The sequence below is a fragment of the Palaemon carinicauda genome, chromosome 15, assembly GCF_036898095.1.
Source record: "Palaemon carinicauda isolate YSFRI2023 chromosome 15, ASM3689809v2, whole genome shotgun sequence".
In the NCBI taxonomy this organism is placed as follows: Eukaryota; Metazoa; Arthropoda; class Malacostraca; order Decapoda; family Palaemonidae; genus Palaemon; species Palaemon carinicauda.
The window spans coordinates 135,869,542-135,892,623 of NC_090739.1; the positions used below are offsets into that span (position 1 = coordinate 135,869,542).

Sequence of the window (23,082 nt, forward strand, 5' to 3'; positions counted from 1 at the left end):
ACCCTTTCTACCATTCCTTCTTCTATCACTTCAAGGTTGACCTTCTGTTTCTTTTCAATTTTATCTTGAAGTGATAGAAGAAGGAATGGTAGAAAGGGTTGTAGCTTAGCAATTAATAATAATAGTAATAATAATAATAATAATAATAATAATAATAATAATAATAATAATAATAATAATAATAATAGTAAAAATAATAATAGTAATAGTGATAATAATAATAATAATAATAATAATAATAATAATAACCTTTAATCAAAGGGATTAACCGGTGATGAGGTGTGGGACAGAGGTAGATGGAGAAAGCTGACCAGAAACATCGACCCCACACAGAAGTGGGAAAACATGTAGACAAAGAAAGAAAGAAAGAAAGAATCCTAGTTGGAAAAGCAGAATGCTATAAGCCCGAGGGCTCCAACAGGGAAAAGAGCCCAGTGAATAAAGGAAATAAGGAAACTACAAGAAAAGTAATTAATCATATCATTACAAATTTTAACAGCTGGATCCAACTTTGTTAAAAGCATCCTCCTATTAAAGGAAGAAGGTTCGCCTTTCCGTAGGAACAAATAATGAATAAAGGAGCAAGATTGATAAAAAATGTTCAATCTTAATTCTAATAGTCATGCCTTCTCCATCATAAGGCTCAATGGTACACAATATTCAAGAAGTTTTATTCCAGCTCTGATCAAGTTGTGAAAGGATCTTCCTAATCAGGTAGTTGAGTCAGTGTAATTTCAAAAGTTCAAACTTACAGTGAATGTTTATATGTTGAACAGGCTGACATAAGTCTCTTTTTATAGTTTACATTTGAAAGATTTATTTTAATGTTATTACTGACCTTAAAATATTTAATTTTGGTTCGTGCATTTCTTCTCTTGTAGTCGGTTTATTTCCTTATTTCCTTTGCTCACTAGGCTATTTTTTCCTGTTGGAGCCCTTGGGCTTATAACATCCCACCTTTCCAACTAGCTAATAATAATAATAATAATAATAATAATAATAAATCACTCATAGAGTTATCAGACCCGAGCTTACAAAATATTTATGAAAATTGCTACACAACGTGTAACCAATATAGTGTAATGTATGACAACACTCGAGAAGTTACACAAGGTTTCAACTAATCGTGGGTTCTAGAGCTTTCAAATATGCAGCCCCATGATTGTCCAAGTATGTAGTTTGTTGGGACAAGCAATTACAAAACTAGTGAATACTATTTCATTCTGTGATCATTCCCTTGAAAAAGAGCCAATTTCGGACATACTAGGACAAGGTTGCGATCGCCAGAAAATAGAGTAAAAACATCACTTATCAATTTTTTCACGGGAAGTTTAACAGAATGAAAAAAGGAATTCACTAAATTTGTAAATGCTTCTTAATGACCCCCTAAACACTGTCGCTATCATACAAACACCACAGACCCACCTAACCTAACTTAGAAGTTCCTAGGTCACAGCCCCTAGCCAGGGGAAAGCCCCCCGACCCCCTTCATAAGTCTCTCCTACACAAAAAAAGCTATGGGCAGCACTCTAAATTATATCTTTGAAATGATAACTTCATATTATGATATATCGGATCATAGTAAAGAATATCTTCCCCATAAGAATAACAATTTGGCTAGTATTAAGAAAGATATCGCCTGTCCCAACAAACTGCATTCTACCCGCAACCTTTATATGCAACAGCCTGACCAGCGTTCTACAAACTATCCATGGTAGAGGTACTGAACTTATTTAACTTGGTTGCCTTTTAATTCTGAATGCATAAATAGTGTTGAAGCAACCTATATATGCCGCGTTTTAAAGTTTGTTTATTAGATATCTAGTTCGAGACACCGTCACCATAGCGAACTGTCTAAACATCAGCGTTCATACTGCAAGTTACAAGGAATAAATGTTCTCTTATAAATGTTTAAAATAATGTACAGGGCAATATTATAAATGGATTACGAAATTATATTGCATAATTATAACTAGGACCTCAGAATTTAATATTAATAACCATTACCTTTTCTGTGAGAGACGGTGTTATTCAAAGCTTTGCATGATTATGAGCGATAGTAGTAGTAATAGCAGAGATCTGCATTTGCAACGGCACCTGGCTTTTTAGAATTTGCTTGTAAATTTGCTTTCTCTATGATATCACATGGTTTTTAAAGCCTTTCCTATTTTCAGTAATTTACTTATTACCTAATGTTTTTCATATATATTCTTAGTTATTTAGAATATCATATAGTGTGCTCAGTGGTAATTTTCAAATACACATTATCGAAGGATAGGAAAACAAGAAAGACTTCAGCTTCTTGAAAGCATTAATATCTCCAGTTATTTGGATGTCAAGTGGGAGCTTTGTAATTATAGACTTTGGGGCCGCATATCTATAGGCTTTATGGTTTATAGAACCTACGGTAGATGGTATATCTTAGCTCCAATAATTTGAAACCATCCTTAATTATTCTCTTGTCGACACGATTTGTTGTCTGTACAGTGTGTAGAAACTTTCTTAAATATTTTGTATGTCCGGTTCTGATAACTTGATTAATCAGTGTCTATATCTTTAATAACAGCCAGTGTAATTCAATTAGTACACGGTATAACCGTTTCACTTTTTAATGCTAAGTGTTTTATCTTACTTCTGTTTAATACATTGATAAATGTTATACCCAATGCAGAGAGAACGGGTTGATAGGGGAGAACACTTAGTTTTAAACGGATTCCCCCACTGATGCCACATCTCCAGAGATCGCTGCCTTGCTCTCTCTCTCTCTCTCTCTCTCTCTCTCTCTCTCTCTCTCTCTCTCTCTCTCTCTCTCTCTCTCTCTCTCTCTCTCTCTCTCTCTCTCTCTCTCTCTCTCTTTCTCTCTCTCTCTCTCTCTCTCTCTCTCTCTCTGCTACACATAGTGTATCATATACACTTACGATGGAATGCTCCTCTGCGTTGTTGTTGCTCCCCTGCTTCAAGTTCCCCAAAATATGGCCAGCCTCGTAGCCAAAGTAATGCAGTTACCTACAACTTGAACAGGTAACTCTTGGATAAAAAGATAAAGAGTATTACTTTTAGAAATACGCTAATTTATAAATAAAAAGAGAATGGAAGGATTTTTCAAACTTTAAACAATACATTTCCTGCCTATACAACATTAGACATGTAGCTCACTCAGTATCTCATTTAGAATTACAATCTACATCCCCCACGAGACAACCTGGATCCACAGAGAATTCGGTTAATAGTGATAGTGATATCCATTATATGGACCTAAGGGGAAATTATATATTAGATGTGTACTGGGGAGCTTGAGATAATGGAGTCTTCCTTGTGCTGTCAGCAATATCTTTGCAATTGACTGACAGTCTTATACATGAGAGAAATGGAGAAGTCTACATCCTCTGAGTGGATTTCCTCAAGTTTTCAGCATATGTAGTCTTCATTAGCCTTTTGAGCTGAAGTCTTGGGTTTGATTTCAGTCATATACCATTTGAAGCAAATTTCATCTTTACAGTCTAAGAGCTGCTAATGTAGGCACTTCATATTGAATATTTTTTCCAATGTTTTATGGTCAATTTATAACATGAATATTTTTGTTATTTTTTTTTTAATGTCAAAGATGGTCCCACGTCCACCCTTATTGAATATTTTTTCCAATGTTTTATGGTCAATTTATAACATGAATATTTTTGTTATTTTTTTTTTAATGTCAAAGATGGTCCCACGTCCACCCTTTTCTATTTGAGAAATTTATTTCTTCTGCTTTAGTTGATTTGGATGCATATACGATATCAGTCTTTTCTCCCCTCCAAACTAACGAGACAGCTTATCCCACCCTCGTGTGAACATCCAATGCTAAAACAAGTGCTTGAGAGTTGAGAAGGGTTATAGTGAGTTAATAAACGCCTAGTGGCCAAAAGCTTTCCACGTGATCAAATATCACCTAACAAGCTTTATTCCTATTGTAAATCTTAGCAATCAATTAAGCTGTGCCATTGGAAAATCATCATCATGATGTCATTCGTTATCTGCCTTCTTCTTCTTTCTTGTTTTTGCGTTTATGTTGGCAATGAGAATGGACCAGCTGATCAGCTCGTACAATAATGAAGAACCCTCTTTCCTTTCTCGCATTAAGAATTGCAAATGCTGCATGTACACAATTCCTTGCTGTTCCACAATTAGTATTTGCAGTAAAACCACCTGACATACACAAACAGTAGAAAGAAACAGAAGGAGTCATGTTACTTCACTTACTTTACGGACTGCTTGTCTGGTCCTATACACAGCAGGGAATCCTACTCTCTACAAGACCTCCACAGTCATTTTATCAAGTTGCAATACATTCATGAAGTTATTAAACTGAAAAAATAGTTCATTGTATTGATTGCATATCATTAGTAAATAGAAAAAAAATACTCTATAAATTGTATATGATTTTATGAAAGATTTGATTCTGTTTGATTAGGGGATATTGATGCAGATTCTGTCAATGAAAAGCCATGACTTGAATATCGACTTTCGAATTGTAAGTATCACCCTTTGACCCAGGAGCATATATGGGTCAAGGGTCAAATCTGATATCAAATATGAAATTCTTGAGATCATGTTTTATTAGTACTTAACACATTTATATCAAAATTGATTTTTGTGGACATACTTCACCTCGAATAATGAGAAAGTCCGCAACTTTGAATGTGGAATTGTGCAAAACAATGATGATTAAATGTGTCCTACTTTTACATGGTGTTTATAAAGGTCTAAATATAAATTCATGCAACCGAATAAAATATTACAATTTGTTTAATTGAACCCACATTTTCATCTATTTCGCATGGACTTAAAATTGAGTCTAGTTCTCATTTAGAGTTTTTTTTTTTTTTTTTTTTTTTTTTTTTTTTGTGTGTGTGCAGAATATCAGCATGTAGGCTAAAGGAAAAAAACGAATATCGCAAAATAGTTTAAAATGTTCATTGGGAAACGGTGTCTATAAAATCTTACTTTGAATAAGTAGTTCAGGAGGTATTGAAGAATATTTCCCCCTTTTTTAAATGAATCCTGTCACATGTGGAAAAAGCTATGTGCCGTACATGATCTACATGAATTGTGGCTACATTTTTAAGTATTTAGAATATTATGCAGTATAAGTAGCTTTAATTGTCAAATCCACATCAGCTCCTTGAAGAGCTTATAATACTTTCAATCTTTCTGATGTCTAGAGGGAACTTGTTATGCAGCCCTGGGACCGCATATTTGATAGCTCTAAAGCCTATAGTAGAGTTACATATAGTCTGGCTGTAATATCTTGAAACCATCAGTTAGTATCCTCGTGTTATCCTGATTTGTTGGCTACATGATATGTAGAAATTCTAAAATACTCTGGTTCTGATAACTTGATACATTGTACAAATCTCAAAATCCATCCCAGCTTTCATAGACAGCCAAGTGTAAAACTGTTAACTAATTGGAAATAAGTTGAATTCAATTTAGGCAAAAGCAATAACAAAAGAGAGCCTCATGTCGAAACAACAACAATAATCATCATCATCATCATCATCGTCAATCGAGAGGACATTTAAAGCAACAATATAAGAGAGCCTTATAATAACAACAACAACAACAACAACAACAACAACAACAACAACAACAACAACAATAATAATAATAATAATAATAACGATAAAAGTGGTGGCAAATTAGTGAAGATTAATTGATATCATCCAAGTAGGCCTATTATTATTTACCGTCACTTAATTAACACCAATGCAAATTTGATAAATACCATACAGTTACAATTAACCTTAAACAATAATGTATATTTTAGGAACTATTTCCTATAATGATTGAAAGAAGACTATATAATCTTAGTAGGATAGCTTAAGCTGGGCCTATAGCAAGTAGGATATCGTGAACTAGCAAGATCTAAATAAATCTACCACTCCGCAACACAACTTTTAAAATTCTCAGGAAATGCGCAAATACATTAATATTGTGTATTACATTGTTACATTCATGTAGGAATGGATTGTTTTAATGAATGAATGAAGCTATCCTTGATAAGAGCCTGAGTATGGGTCTACAAATTGGAGTCATTACTATAAGTAGAGATGTATCAAAAGATATAGGGAAATAATGTTCAAAATCTTCAGCAAATATATAAAATAGAATAATCTAGTGTCTTACTTCAACATTGCTTTAAATAGATACCTTTATCGGCGAAGATATATTTAAGGAAATATATTTAAAGAAATCGTTCATGTGACAACACCTTTGCTTGCTTCATTTCTCGTTTTCGAATTAGTTTCACTTTTATTCCTTACCCTACTTTAACCTTATATTAAATCACGTGAAATTTATAGAATGTACGTGTGGCAATAGACGTTTTTTTTACATACATATAAAACATCTAGAAAGAAGTATATAATTTTGCCCATTAGGGTGGCGATAATGCATATGTTTGCTTAATTTCTTGTTTTCTTGCGTTTCCACGTAGTTTCACTTTTACTACTGACTCTACTTTAAGCTTACATTAAAATAATTGAAGTGTAGAGAGTGTAGAAATATATATGGATTTATTTTCGTTATAGGTGTATGATGTATTTGGAAAAAAAGTATAATTTAGCCCCCTAGCATGGAGATAATGTCTCTAGTTACTTCATTACTCGTTTTCTTGCGTTTTCACGTAGTTTCACTTTTATTCCTTACTCTGCTTCAGCCTTACATTATAATAATTGAAATTTAGAGAGTGTAGAAATAAAAATGGATTTTTTTCGTTATATACGTATGATATATTTGGAAAAAATATATACAATTTAACCTCCTAGCATGGTGACAATATGCCTTCTAGTTGCTTCATTACTCGTTTTCTTACGTTTTTAGGTAGTTTCTATTTTATTTCTTGCTCTAGTTTAGCCTTACATAAAAATAATTTAAATTTAGAGAGTGTAGAAATATAAATGGATTTTTTTCGTTCTATACGTGTGATATATTTGGAAAAAAATATATATACAATTTAGCCCCCTAAGATGGTGATAATGCTTTTTGTTGCTTCATTCCATGCGTTTTCTCGCACTTTCTCTTTTATTTTGTATTCCAATCTAGCCTTATATTATAGTACTTAAAATTTATAGAATGTAGAGGTAATAATGGATGTTGTTTTCGTTATAAAAATGAAAAAAAGGTATATAATTCAGCCCCCCTAGCATTGTAATGTGTGGTTAGCATTTCAGCCAACAGATGGCAGCAGCAGACCTGCTCCTTTCTGGCGTTGCTGAAAGAACTACTAAGCGGTAAGTATTTTCCACCCGAAAATGGCCATTTCTATTACATTTAATATCGAGGTTTACATTTAGTTCGGTTATATACAATCTTTATGCTAGAATAGAATGATTTAAACCATTAATGGAGTTATTTTTATGCCTAAAATCGGTATTGTTATGACGCGGGTCCAAGGCCTCGAGGAAGTGTTTTCATTCCTAATTTCGTTATTGCTTATTGTATTTTCTAATTTGTTCTTATATTTAGAAGTGACAGAGTTTATTTATTTCCCATATATCATATTAGCTCATTTTATTTTTATTTAAAGGATAGCAGCATGCCATAGGTAGGATAGACCCTATCTGTTGTCTACGTAGGCTACGTCTGACCTCGGACTATTTTCGGGTTTTATAATTAAATGAATATTTATTTTTGAGTAATTTTTAGGAAACTATGTTATGAAATACTTATATCTCATCAATTTTTTTTTATCATAGAATAAAACATGTTTAACATAAGGTAGACTTACGAGGAATGCAAATTATTTTCCTCAAATATAAGGTTTTAATGTGTTCATTTTTAATTTTTTCTGATATTTAATTTTTAAACGAACATTTTTTATTCTATGGTAAAAAAAAAAACATTAAATGTGAGATAGTTGAGTTGAAGTAAAACCATACTTCCCTTTTCCCTAAAGTAGTTGCGAACCACGGTTGATCAAATATCAGAAAGTGAATGTTTAAGTATTAGTTCGGTAGATGAAAGCACGTAAAAATATACTTTATTAACCTATATATGTTTTCAGTGACTTTTACCTTCATTTTAGTTGTAAATAATCACGTTTTGGAGCCTTTGTATATCAGCGGCCAATTCCTCCCGTGTACGTAGAAAATGGGAATTTTCTTAATTTTCTAGTGTTGTGGTGGCCAGGTGGTAGTGTCCTTGCCTGGTGATTGCCAGACTGGGGTTCGAGTCTCACTCAAACTTGTTATTTCCTTTCGTTGCTGGGTGTATGTAAGATGGTGACCGACATAGAATACGACATTGTAAGGGGAGTTGCATGGGACCGTTAGCGGTAATAGTATAGAACACCACGCTCTCCATTTACTCTAATATAATGTAATCCTGCAGTTCTCACCTTCTTGCACAGTAATAAGGGGGTTATTTAAATTCTGGGAAAGCAATAATTAGCAAGATATGTTGAAGAGGGGGGAAGGGATTATAAAAAGAAAATAGCTCGGTTTCCTCACTAAACGACATAGAACTGACGTCAACATAGTCAACCAAACAGATCGTGATGCCAGCATACATAAACAGAAGTTCGTGATGCCAGCGTACATTTGATATACTGTATATCCAAAATATACTTAATCAAGAATTGCGATTACTCAAAAGTGTCACTATTTGTAAATTGCATATGTTAAGAACACTTTTGAGTAATTAATCCATTTTTAATTAAGTATATTTTGAATATACAGTAAATCAAATGTACGCTGGCATCACGAACTTCTGTTTGGTTGACGATGTTGACATGTCAGTTCCAAGTTGTTTAGTGAGGAAACCGAGCTATTTTCTTTTTATAACCCCTTCCCCCCTCTTCAACATATATTGCTAATTATTGCTTTCCCAGAATTTAAATAACCTTCTAATTACTGTGCAAGAAGGTGAGAACTGCAGGATTCCATTATATTGGAGTAAATGGAGAGCATGGTGTTCTATACTATTACCCCGTTAGCCCCCCTGATAGGTAAGTAGGTAAGGACACGGCTTGTAGGTTAGGTTAGAGGGTGGGGGGAGTTTACGTTAGTTGGTGTCCAGTTTTAATGCAGACGGGAGGAACTGGCCGCTAATATACGAGGGCTCCACATTTTGAACCATGATAATAGTTTTTCCTGTTGTAAATAATTTGCTTTCAATGAATTTGACCTTCATTCAACAGCAAATAAACCGAAAATCTGTTGGACCGTCTAAGAAGTGGGATTTTTTTAGAAATTTACTGTACAGTAATGGTTTTTGCTCCGCCGTGTGCTCACGGAAAAAGAAGACCTCAAGCACCTATGTACTGGCAAGCGGTACATGCTGAGCTGCGCATGGTAACCATATTGATTATCAATTCTTAGATAATTAAGTTTTCATTTGCAGTGAAAATAAATGTCATTGTTTTAAGAAAACGGACGTCTTTCTATGGGAAATGCTTTAAAGTAGAAAAGTTTTTTTCTGTCTGTAACTAAAATAAAACCAAGCCACACCCGTAGCGAACATAATTTTAGACCTAGTGCTATGCACTCTTAACCCCTTGGTAAAGTTTGTACGTCAATGGGATAGCCTATACTGTGTGATAATGTCGTTATTTCAAGGATTATGTTAATAAGGACAATGTTTTTTCATGAAACATTTGGTCAGGATAAGGAGAAATTGAAGTCAAAGTTAAATAAGGCTTTGTAGTTTTCTTACAGCTGATCTGTTACTTTAATATACAGTAAGAGTAATCTGGTCATAAATAATTATAACGAATGATATACAGTATCCAATGCATAAGGTACACTGTCGAGGGTTGTGGTGGCCTTTTGGAAACGCCCCTACCGTGCATTCTGCTGGAATGGCTTTCAAGTCTCATTTAAGCTCGATAGCTTGTTGTAGTGTCTGGAACCTCACCATCCTTGTGAGCTATGAATGAATGGTTTGGGGGAGCCTCTAGGTGGTCTACCTGCTGGGTCATCAGCAGCCATTGTCTGGGCGTCCCTGTTCCTAGCTGGGGTGTGTTTGGGAGCTGATCATATGAATATATGATTCGTCTTTAGGGCTTTATCTGCTAGCAAAGGCATTATCGCTGTCCCTTGCTTTACCATTCACAAGCAGCTTTTAAACCCTTGCAAATATGAGTCGACACCCAACGATTCTCACCCCTACTATTGTCTGCAAAGGTTGACCCAGGTCACTCCCTAGGCTTTCATATTTCTTAAGTAAATCAATCAGAACCTGTCATCAAATCTACAAACAACTAGAAAAACAATCGGAGTGTAGACCTCCCCCACGGTAGCTTATTTTTCGAAACCTGTCTGCTGGCTTTTTGCTTGACCTTGACCGTTGACCTAGGACTTTAAAAATTGAACCCCTTCCACATATTAATATAACAATTAATCCCTAAAAGTTTCACTACTCTATGAGTAAAATTGTGGCCAAGAAATTGTTCACAAACAAACAAACAAAGGAGCAAAAACATAACCACCTCCTAACTACGTTGGTGGAGGTAATCATGAGCAACCATCTGTTTTTCCTCCACCTTGGATCACAAGGAAAACAAGAATATGTTCATCTTTTTATTTATAAAATACTGTAAATATTTATATTCTGAAACCCCATAAAGAGCACACCTTGGAACATACTCAAAGGAAAGGACTTGATTAGCTAAAATTAGTACATGGTGCAAGTTATGTGGCATAAAATTTTGATTTTAAGTAGGTCGAGGATAGTGGCTCAACCTCCATATCACTGCATTGATATTGTTTCTTTAACTCTGTACGATTTGAAATTTTAGGTGTGATTCTTGGTTTCAGTTTTACTTTTTAGAAACTTCGTTTTGTTTCTTCAATTGCACAAAAAATTGTCTTATTTAGAAAGCTTGTTCTATGCAAATACAAACCCTCGTTCTTTATATAAAAGAAACTAAGATTGGCCATTAAAACTTTATAAAGGGTTGAATGGGTGTTCTAGAAGGCATTGGGGAAGCAGCCCCCCCACTCCAATCACTCACTGAAAAACCACTGTGATCATAGCTGCTGGTGTGAACAAGTGTTTTCACCTTGCTCTAGGCTTCCTGGTTATTAAAATTTTACATTTTTCTATTCCATGTTTGTATTGCATGTGTCTTGGTGAGGTTTGCTGGACTTGCCCAGGCATATGTTGGTTTGGGTGTGTCTGCAGCATAGCATGTCTGCTCCTGCCATGGATGACTTTGGCTCATCCCCTTCTAGAGGACAGAGGAGGGATTCTCTCCTCCGTAGTCTCTACCTCCTCTGCAGGTTCTCACCCATATGGTGCGCTCTGAGCAGCTCGTTTATCATCACAAAAGTGGGCATTCCTGCTTTCCCTCTGAGTTGGTGTACCCTTCAGGGATACTTGGTAGACACAATCGCAAGTGCATGTCATCGTTCTCACTTGGTTTTCTATCTATCCAGGTAGCTCAGAAGTGCCAGCCCATTCAGATGCCTGTGGGCAGTAACTCTTCTGAGCTCCCTGAATATCGTTAGCACGTTATTCAGGCAGCATAGTATGCAAGTTATCGCAATTCTGTGTCTACTAGACTCTCGTAGTCTCCCGCAGGTGCAATCCATCCTCTCACCTGAAATAGGTGAGAGCGCTACTACTAACTATCAGTAAGCGCACCCAGGTCACCTCCTTGGCTGGCACTTTTTTGCTAACAGCTGTGTTTGCAAACCCTTATGGGGTACTGTATACTGCTCTGATCAATCTCACGCACCTATAACCCTGGCACATACTACTCAGTAGCTCACAGTGCTTGCTATGTCTCACTAAGCGCAAATATTACGTCTAAAAATAAAGGCTGCTTGGTCACTAAGCCACTTTGTTTCAAGGCTTTCAGAGGCTTTGAAGGCTGTCTTTACGCTCCCAGAGGTAAACCTTTCCTTTCAAGCATCAAGTGTGCAATCCCCCTTTGATCCTAGACTGGGTTGCTTGTTTCAGTTCCTAAGCATACTTATAGTGCATGTATCTAGGTTGAACCAACACACAGAGTTGTGCCAGGCACATTGTATCAAACCCAAACCAATGTTTGATACTTTATGGGAGAAGCTAGGCATTATCCTGATGTAGCTTGATCAAAGAATACATAAGCCAAGGAAGAAAGTTACTTCACCTAGGGGTTATATCTTCCATCCACGCATGCATATTGGTTTGAGATCTTTTATGTGGATAACCTAGGCTGTCGCTGATTGAATCGGTCCAGAACGCGCACCCATCGGACATCTTGTAAATGAAGCAAACAATCTGGCAAACCCTCTGCCTTAATTCTACAGGAAGTACCAGTACTGAAGGAAGCTCCCAATATCTTAGCTTCTTTTGTGAGCTAAGCAAGATAGAGCAGAAATTCCTCCTATGTTTCCAAAGAACTGTTCCTCCTAAACTCATAGAAGATCCTGAAGTTCTAAGGCAGGTGCAGTTGCTATTAGCCTTGCTTTCGGCGCGTGACGCTGGTGAAGACCCCTCAAGGTCTCGTGCCCTTGTGTTGTAAGAACACAATGACGATTACAACCCACCTCAATGTCATCCGGGCGTGGCATCATAGGTGGAAGAAACTTTCTATGATGACTTGGATTCCTGTGTAGGAGTACTTCACTCGCTAGATGGCCCTGAGGCTCCGGGCACTGAGGAAAGGGAGTTGGAGTCGACTTTTCTTTAGGTGTTTGCATACATCAGAAAAATAATTGGGCTCAGTGAGGCCCGTTGTTATACTAATGGGGTTGTGTTGTTGATACCTCGTTATAAAGTTTTGATAACCGTATTTTAGTTCTACATTTATTATTTTCCTATGTAAAGAACACAGGTTTATAGTTAGGAAAAATACAAATTACTGTCTGGTCTTCAGCTGCTGACTCGTCTTAATATTTTGGACAAATTCTTGTGGTCTATTAAATATATAATTCCAGATCTAGATATTAATCTGTGGCATCATCGTTCAGTTAGTTTTTATTGCATGGTACACAAGATTTCTCTTGATTTCAATCATCTTTTGCATTCTTCCCAGACTGTTAACATCTTGTATGGTTTCTAGGTATGCAGTTAATTCTAACAGTCATGCCTTTATCATGAGGTTTAATGCTGCATAGTATTTTAGAAAGTTTATTCCTGCGGTGAGCAGATTTAGAATGATCTTCCTAATCATTCAGTTGAATCTTTTAACTTCAGGAGTTCAAACTTGTAGCAAGGCCAACGTAAATCTCTCTCCATAATTTATATATGACAGATCTTTTTTAACATTGTTACTGATCTTGGAGATATTTCATGATCATGCATTACTTCTCATGTACAGAAGTTTATATCCTCTCTTCACTAGGCTATTTTTCCCTGTTGGAGCCTTTCAACTTGAAGGATCGTGCTTTCCCAGCTAGGTTGTAGCTTAGCTAGTAACAATGATGATATACTGAGGGCTGGTAACTAGTAACAATGATGATATACTGAGGGCTGGTAACTAGTAACAATGATGATATACTGAGGGCTGGTAACTAGTAACAATGATGATATACTGAGGGCTGGTAACTAGTAACAATGATGATATACTGAGGGCTGGTAACTAGTAACAATGATGATATACTGAGGGCTGGTAACTAGTAACAATGATGATATACTGAGGGCTGGTAACTAGTAACAATGATGATATACTGAGGGCTGGTAACTAGTAACAATGATGATATACTGAGGGCTCGTAATCTTAGATGTGTGCTGGTGTTGCCGAGGTATCCTCAGAAAAAACGAGTCTCCTCATTACCTATTAAAGCATCAATATATACATCTGAACTGTCAGTGACTTTGCTAGCAATTAAGGCCCTAACGGGAAAAATTTACTGGCATCGGCAAACTATCCCGGTGCAAAGGCTAACTGTCCTAGTGCAAGCGCTTACTACCCTGGAAAGTTACCATGCCGCCAGTTACTGCGCCAGAACTATCCCCTTGTAAACCGGCCTTTAGCAGCCATGTTCCAGCCAAGCTGAAAATATAACCTATTAAAGGATTCAGGTTTAAATTGTTAGGAAAAATACAAATTATCTTAAAAATCTGTTATTTTGTCTACTTTCATCTTACAACATTAATACGTAGTTTTTTCTTTCAGCAAGATGAGTAGTTCTGAAGAAGTGTCATGGATTGCTTGGTTTTGTGGCCTCAGGGGAAATGAATTCTTTTGTGAGGTAAGACTCTTTCCTGTGCATGTACAGTAAAATTTGTTTCTGAAGCTACACACACGGGTATGGATTGAAATGTCACTGCTTACATTGTCGTGATCTGGATTTTGTATTTTGACTGGTTTGTGAAATATTTTTATAAGCACAGAAGTATAATTTGTTATAAGCGAGTGCAGAATTTCTGTTAGTGTGAGTTATAAACTTTATTTCTACTATGAATCTCCTCCTCCTCCTCCTCCTCCTCCTCCTCCTCCTCCTCCTCCTCCTCCTAGGTAAAGGGAGAGTTAATTTGTCTATGCTGCATTTCCTTTTTAATTGATAGTTATAAATTTGTATTAATTTTTTATATTGGCAATGTTTTCACTGATATCCTTTACAAAAACATCAAGTGAATTTCCTTTATTTTGTATTATGAGTAACTGTTTTACAATATGAGAATTTTAGATTCCTTTGTTTAGTTGAAAGGATTCCAAGATACATAGAGAATCCTCTTCATCGTTTGTTTCTGGTTTTCCTTTCCTTCGGCTCTTCATAGCAAAGATGATGATGTATGAAATTTACAATCAATTCCTTTACAAATAACACTTGGTGGTTCAACTCCCGTAATATTCTTCTCGTGTTTTTCAGGTGGACGAGGACTACATCCAAGATAAATTCAATTTAACAGGTCTCAATGAGCAAGTGCCTCATTACCGTCAAGCTCTCGACATGATTCTGGATTTGGAACCAGGTATTTAATGACGTTGCATTGAATTTGAAGACATTCCAATGAGTAAGCATAAATACTGATCTAATGTAATCAAAATCATATAGATATCAATACTGAATTATTTTAAATTAAAGATTATTTTTTTGTTTTCATTCCAAAATAGATGAGGAGGAGGAAATACCTCATCAGAGTGACCTTATTGAACAGGCAGCAGAGATGTTGTATGGGCTCATCCATGCCAGATATATTCTAACTAACCGTGGCATTGCACAGATGATTGAAAAATACCAAGCTGGGGATTTTGGTCACTGTCCAAGAGTATATTGTGAAAATCAGGTAAGCACTGATTTAGTACTATAAGTGGATGCTCTAAATCTTCCCCATGTAGCATTAGATTTTATATAGTACTTTAAATGCCTTCATTGTAAATATTTATGCTTGAGAGATGTGTTGCACATACTGTATGTATATATGATGATTATATCTGTCTTCTTACCATTATGGTTAAGATACACGATAATGATAAGGCATCTTTTGTGATTGTTGATTTCAATGCTCATCATAGGGAGGGGTTTAATTCTGGTTTTGGACCTACATGTGGAGTCGTTTGTTGTGTCATAATGAGTGAGGTTGGTTCTCCATTTGTGACGTCAGATTAAGCCTCGTTTTCGTTAGTACTGTAATTAAGACATCATCTTGGCATTCATGATGTACCTATTATCTATATTGAACCTTCATCATGCTGAAATGGTATTTTGAGTGATCTTTAGCATTTGAATTGGTCATCATTATAAAAGTATTGAGCCTTTTGTGTGTTTGATTGAAAATCTGGTCAACATAGTTAGCTGGGGTATCCCTTCTTGTTTGCTAATTAGATGTCAGGATGCCAGAAAACTGTAAATCAATCAATCAATCTTGGTTGCTAAAATACTGAGTGAAAGACAAACCCTGGTTCATTGATGGTTGTAGACGTACTTATTTGGAGAAGCAAGAGACTTATCTTTCGAAGCATAACAAATCAGATTTGACTTAGAATAACTCTACTCGGCTAAGACCTGTTGCTCAGAAAGTTTATGCTTCAACTGAACCCTTTCTGATATAATCTGGGGACTTAGTGGTGAGCCATCTTTTTTTAAATCTACTTTTTGGTGTAGACTGAAAAGTTTCTCCTTTACATAAATCCAATGGGTCTGTTAATCACTGACCAAAGGAAAGGGCAGCTCTTCTGACCTGTGATTTACAGGCAGCCAAGTACTATAGTGAGAAACTTTTTTCTTCCTTCATTCCTGTTTTTCTTAAGCTTAACTATTTTAGCTTTGGTCTTTTTAAATTAAAAATTTTGATAGACCTTCATGCTGATGGGGGTGTTATAATTATTTTTTTTTTCTTTTTTAATAAAGACCATTGATTTCTTAGCTCTAAGATGTCTTATTTTCTGCAAGTTAGCAAGTAGTAGTTCTTTTTGCACTTGGAATATTGGTAATGTTACTCCATTAGGTGTATGTACTTGCGGTAGCTCTAGCCCAGCTGTCATCAACACCCAATTACCATAAATAACTCCCATATTATTTATTCCCTAGTTTGCAAATTTGCTTTCACAAAGTCCTTGAGCTGAGATTGCCTTCTTATAATCTCCAATGCTGTACAGAAATCCCTTGATTGTGGTAATCATGAGGCCCGTGTTTCCAACTCAGACATTTGCGAGTAGGTGGGTCTTTTCTAAGCATTAGTATTGAAATTTCAGGTAATAGATAGCAGAGTAGTTGTTGATGCACACCGTAGTTAGTATAGGAATGTGCTATCTTGTATTCCTCAGGGTAGTGTTCTTGACTCATTACTTTATACTATATACAGATACTGTATGTGGTTTGGCCCAGAAAACAAGTGTGTTACACATGCAGATGACGGTACACTAATCTGGTGAATGAACATTCGAATATAAGAATAAAATCATTTTGCTTATGCTTCGATTTACATACCAAAAATTTGAAGTTTCGAATATTTTGATCAGTAATTTGTTACCAAATTATTATTAATTATAGAATTCTTACCCAGTCATATTGTTTTTATTATGTAGATTATAAGTACTGTACAGTACTCTATATTAGTTTATGTTAAACTTTATTTTGCGTTTCACACCCCAACTGACTTGTCTTGCTTTTCATTATTGTGTTTTTTCTACACTTTCGCTGGTTGAAATGTAAATATTTTATTTATAAAGTTAGGAGTATTTTGATCAGTAACTTGTAAGTAAAATTTTTATCAATTTTAGAATTATCGAGTCAAATAGTATGTCTTTATCCTGTGAATTATAAGTACGTACTAACGTTTGACTTGCTAGTGTGTTTCTCACCCCTAACTGGCCGAGGTTGCTTTTCATTTTAGATTTATTTTTTTCTTATAACTTTCATTTGCTGTGTGTTTCGATTGTAATTATTTTTTGAAGTTACAAGTCATTTTGATCGGTAATTAGTAACTGTAAGATATTATTAATTAATGTATTATTATTGAGTAAAATTTGTCTTTATAAGTACGGTAGTAGTTAACGTTAGCATTGCTGGTGTATTTCATACTGCAACTAACCACGCTTTTTTAATACTACGATGTTTCCTTTTTAATGGGACACAGCTGTATTGAAAATAATACTGGCATTTTAGTTTTTCATTTTTGCTGCTTGCAGGAAAAAAATATGCATTTTAAACCATTGTTCTCTGGTTGGCCAAGGCACCAGCTCATTGTGATACTAATGCTAGAGTGTTCTTGTGTCCTTTGACTGACCAGAAAGTGCTACATTGGATCCCTCTCTCTGGTTATGGCTCATTTTTCCTTTTCTTACACATACACTTGGTAGTCTCGCCTACTCATTCCACATTCTCCTCTGTCCTTATACACCTGACAACACTGAAATTACCAAACATTTCTTCTTTACTAAAGGGGTTAACTACTGCACTGTAATTGTTCAGTAGGTACTTTCTTCTAGGTAAAGGTAGAAAAGACTTAGTTATGGTAAGCAGCTCTTCTAGAAGGAGGACACTTCAAAATCAAATCATTGTTCTCTAGTCTTGGGTAGTGCCATGGCCTTTTACTGTCTTGTGTTAGAGTTCTCTTGCTTGAGGCTACACTTGGGCACACTCTTGTACCTTATTTCTTTTCCTGTTGAATTTTTGAAGTTTGATTAGTTTATGTAAGATCTAATTGAATGTTGTTGCTGTTCTTAGAATATTTTATTTTGATTGTTCATTACTTCTCAGGTAGTTATTTCCTTGTTTTCTTTTCTCACTGTGCTATTTTTTTTCTTGGGAGCCCTTGGGCGTATAACATCCTGCTTTTCCAGTAAGTGTTGTAACCTGGCTTATATTACCTTAATGTTAATAAATCAAAATTGTTTAGGTATTCAATTTTATTAATGTACAGTAATTTAAGCCTTGGATTGGGAAATGTTAACTTTGGAGAGCTCGTAGGAACCTATCTCAATGTTTATAATAGAAGTCAATGGGAAAATGCGCTGCGATGAATAAATTTTCACTTAACAAACATATCTTCAGGAACAGATTTTATTTGTATAATGTTCCATTGTTGCACTCATCTCCTGAATGTAGATCTTGGTTGCTGAATCCCTTAATAGAGATCTAGCTAAAGTTAGTACATGGTGCAAATTATGGGGCATGAATTGAACCATAAAGGTAGGTAGGTAGGTAGGTAGGTCGGTCAAGGACAGTTGCTCCTCAACATCCAAATCTCTGCATTGATTATGTTGCTTTAACTGATTACGACTTCATTTACTTCATTAAAATTTTAGGTGTGATTCTCGATTGCAAATTTACTTTTGAAAATCACATGTGGTCTGTTTCATCTTCAATGGCAAAAGTATTTGGCTTATTGAGAAAGGTTTTCAATGATCATTCTATTCTGAAGATTTTTTCATTGCACTTTTGTGAGTATTGTTCTCTTTTGGTCTCTCATCTGCTGACTCATCCTAATTTGTTGAACCAAAACTTGTGGTATATTAATCTCTGGCTCAATCATTCAGTTCGTTTTTTGCGCATGATAACTCTAACCATCCTTTCTTTGCATTTGGAACTTCCCAGAGAGTACCATCCTTATCATAATACTTGGTATGCAGTTAATTCAAAGTCGTGCCTTCTCCTTCATAAAGCTCAGTACTACACAGTATTCTGGAAGATTTAATCTAGCTGTGACTGGATTGTGGAATAGTCTTTAAATCGGTCAGTAGAATCCGAGTAACTTTAAAAGGTTAAACTTGCAGCAAATTAACTGGGGGACATTAGTCCTTCATAGTAGGGAGTAGTAGATTGGCCAGGGCACCTGTTGAGATACAACTGCTAGAGAGTTATTGGGTCCTTTTACTAGCCAGACATTACCACATTGGATCCCTCTCTCTGGTTACGACTCGCTTTGTCTTTGCTTACACATACACAGCGTATTTTGGTCTATTCTTTCCACGTATTCCTCTGTACCATGGCCTTTTTTTTTTTGGAGCTTATATAGGAAAGATTTAATTTTGGTATTTATTTCTTCGCTTGTAGTTTAGTTCCTTTTTTTTTCCTTTCCTCACTGGGCCATTTTTCCCTATTGGGACCATTTCCAACTAGAGGTATAGCTTAGCTTGTAATAATAATGAGAGGTCTATTTTAACATTGTTACTGATCTTAAGGTACTTTATATTTATTATTATAGCATCCTGGTTTTCCAACTGGGATTTTAGCATAGCTAGTAATAATATATATACATACATGTATACCTTAAATTTTTTTTTACATGTATACAGGTATATGTCGTCTGAATCGCTTAGCGTTCCACCCAGCCTGTGCAAGCGTTACTCCTATCTGTGTTCTGTACACATTTTCTCTTAGGGCCAGTATCGCTTGTCGCTCAGATACAAATCTCGTATCCATTCGATGAGGTACTGGAGAACTAACGGTTATACGAAAGGATGATGACAAATTACATCATCGAAACGCTATTTATTGCACTCTGGTATTGCGTGTGAAATGAGGCTTTGCGCTGGCCAAATTTTTAATAAAATTTAAATCCAAAACATAGCTACTGGAAAGAACAATAATGAAAGAAAGACTAAATGAAGCCGAGTCGCCTAAATAAAAAGGTTTTCTGTCATGAATATTTCGTATATATTTTTTTTCAGGTGCTCAAAGATTTTTTTTACCTCATATATTTTTGTATTCAGGAGCCCAAAGATTTTTTATTTATTTTTTGTGTGGAAATGATCCATGATAGCAGCAGGAAAATAGGTAGCTTAAGATTTATTTTTTTTTTCAAGTCATTGAATGTTGTTTTTTTTTTTTTTCAAGTCATTGAATGTTGGTTTTCTTCATGTTATAAGAGTCATTGTTCTGTTAGGCCTCGTATAATTTACCATGATTTTAGGTGTAAAAAGAGTATTGAAAATTTAATCATTTGTGGTTATTTTGACAGCCCATGTTGCCAATTGGACTTAGCGATGTTCCGGGAGAAGCAATGGTTAAGTTATATTGTCCCAAATGTTGTGATGTCTACACACCAAAATCATCTCGCCATCATCACATCGATGGCGCTTACTTTGGAACTGGCTTTCCCCACATGCTTTTCATGGTGCACCCTGAATATAGACCCAAAAGACCAGCAAATCAATTTGTTCCTAGACTTTATGGCTTTAAAATTCATCCTATGGCTTACCAGATTCAGCAACAAGCAGCAGCAAATTTTAAAGCTCCAATGAGAGCTATGAACTACAATAATGGGAAACGTTAAAGCTTAGGAAATATTCTATTTAATGTTATGGATGTGATTAATTTGTAATATGTATTAAGGAAAAAAAATGCATTGTCTATACAGTATTCAATGCCAACAACGTATTGATGATATCGTTGCCTGGTAAGTTATCACTGTGCAAAGTGAGATTGATTTGTCAAGTAAATTAGCAGTGTTCCAGCAAAGGAAATAGGGCAAAGCTGGTCTGATGTGATAAAAGTGTAGCACTCAACTTTATGTTTTGTTAGTTGGAACATGTATGGAATACATCAATATATATCCTTGAAGTGGGAGATCACCGCATGGCAAATATGACTGCACACATTCCTTAAGAGTCTGTTACCTCACTGCTTGTTAACCTTTGCAGCCATGGAGTGATTTCCCTGTAGTTTTAATCTTTTGAATACAATTTTACATGTTCACAACATTAACTAAGAGTTTTGTTGTAATAAGTATTTGGAAACAAAGTATCTTATAATAAAATGTAAATACATATTTTACCCTTTTTAACACCCGTAAACCACCATTAAAATATTTACGATTTAACTTTTGTATGCCATTGATTTCTGTGTTATGTAATTATAATCTGAGAATGAATAACTTTTTACTGTCAATTTGATTCCACCACATACAAAATTGTAAAAAGTTTGGACCTCCTTAAACAGGTTTGTTTATACAGTTAGAAATATGAATTCTTTAATAGGAGTATGACTTCAGCGGTGTAACACCTGTTGAAATTTAATGAGGTACATTAGTTATAACTAATGGCAGATTGCGGCAGAACCCCACCATCCGTCAGTCGGTAGAAGGACAGAGGGTCGAAGGACAAAGTGTAGAAGGGACAAAGTGTCGATTGGACAAAGTGTAGAATGGACAAAAGTTAAAAAGAGAGATAGATAGATTGGATTTGATTATTGATTTTAGGCTTAAGTCAAGCAATGGGACTTCAAGGTCATCCAGAAGATAGAGGGTTACAAGGAGTTATAAATGTTTTTTGAGTTGATTATTCAATTTAGGCTTACGCCAAGCACTGGGATTACAAGGTCATTCAGCGCTTTTGAAAAAATAAAATGGATATAGGATCGTAAATATACATCATACATCAATATAAGCAATAAAAATTTATTTATGAGAAGACATAAAATATGAAAATACAAATGTATTAAAAAAACTTGTAGCAATATTTATTTAAAGATTGTGAGCGATGGCTCGAAGATATTGTAACCCATCATTGACGTCATATGTATCAAAAATACTTTTTAGTCTTAGGTTAAGGAGAGCATATTTCTTGTATTTTCTTTTTACATCACGGCCTTGTTGAATTTGTCCTAGAATCATTTCAGTGCTGGCCTGCTCCATACGAAGTTTTCGTAAAAGTTTGTCCTCTGTTGGGTGGCAAATCTTCACTCTTCTATGAAAAGCATTATGCCACCCTTCAACGGAGTTATTGGTCCTAGGCAAATCTTTTGGAACTCTCTCGTGAACTGACCACAAGCAATTTCATATAATGGCTTTCTTCTTCTTCCCCTCTGGACAATTCCAAGCCATGTAGCTTCAAAATATTGTAAAAATTCTCCTAATGTTTCATCGGTTTCATCATCAAAAGACTCGATTAACTTATTGAATAGAGCACAAACATCACGGGGGAACAAATGCGAGGGCCTGAATTTGCTTTATAATAAAAGCATCATTACGCTCGTTATACCATGTCTGCAATCCTAGGGCTTGGATTTTTCTCCACAAACACTGCCCGAAGTGAAAGAAGTATCCATGAATTGTGGACTCAGGGAAAATAATTCTCATTTGGTTGATGGCCGAGCGTTCAAAATCAGCGGTAATGGAAATAGGATTTAGTTGCTTAGCAGACAAAAACTCAAAAATAATGGAATAAGTAGTCTCATCTTTGTTTTCGGTAATGCAGTACATTAAGGGTAAAGTCATGTTTTGATCAATAAGACCATGAATGGTATATAGTTAATTTCCATCACAGAACCATCTTCTATTGGAGCTCAAAGTGTTGAGATTCTGGGTTGTTGAATATATTTTTACGCCATTTTCATCAAATAATAAGAATGGCTCTCCCCTCGTTGTTACAGTTAAGTTTTCACTGCTAAAAGTTGAATTTCGAACTCTCCTAACTGTTCGAGCTAGAGATTCCTTTCTTGGAAGCTTTCCAACTATGGAGACTGGAACATCGTTTGTGCACTGATTTATTATAGAAGATGGAATTTCTTCGGAATGTTTGGAATGAATTTTTTTATCTTATCTATAACTTTTATAGCATCAATCTGAGAACTGTTGCTGGTGTGAATGCTCAGTAGTTTTGGAAATTGTTTCACCTTGAGTTATTGCTCTGTTGTTACAATAGTTACGTTTTTCACATTTCCAATATATTCTTTCGTTAACCACTTTATCTATCACGTATGCATAACCTTCGTGTAGCAGTTT

The 23,082-nt window shown here is 35.5% G+C and overlaps 2 protein-coding genes across 3 annotated transcripts in view; one reads left to right on the forward strand and one right to left on the reverse strand.

The window, feature by feature from the left end:
* Positions 1-2,127, reverse strand: part of TyrRS-m (Tyrosine--tRNA ligase, mitochondrial) — a 106,145-nt gene extending 104,018 nt beyond the window's left edge. Inside the window, exon 1 of the mRNA XM_068388725.1 lies at positions 2,008-2,127. The gene's annotated coding sequence lies outside the window, so the exon portion shown is untranslated. The remainder of the gene's footprint in view (positions 1-2,007) is intronic.
* A 5,062-nt stretch (positions 2,128-7,189) lies between these two features.
* Positions 7,190-21,129, forward strand: CkIIbeta (casein kinase II subunit beta). 2 transcript variants are annotated; one of them, XM_068388726.1, is made up of 5 exons: positions 7,190-7,271; positions 14,087-14,162; positions 14,784-14,886; positions 15,029-15,201; positions 20,320-21,129. In XM_068388726.1, the coding sequence occupies exons 1-5, from the start codon at positions 7,219-7,221 to the stop codon at positions 20,632-20,634; spliced, it is 720 nt and encodes a 239-aa protein (XP_068244827.1). In that variant the 5' UTR covers positions 7,190-7,218; the 3' UTR covers positions 20,635-21,129. The 2 variants fall into 2 exon arrangements, with proteins under 2 accessions (XP_068244827.1, XP_068244829.1); XM_068388728.1 differs by lacking the exon at positions 7,190-7,271 and adding an exon at positions 9,301-9,332.
* The last annotated feature ends 1,953 nt before the right edge of the window (positions 21,130-23,082 follow it).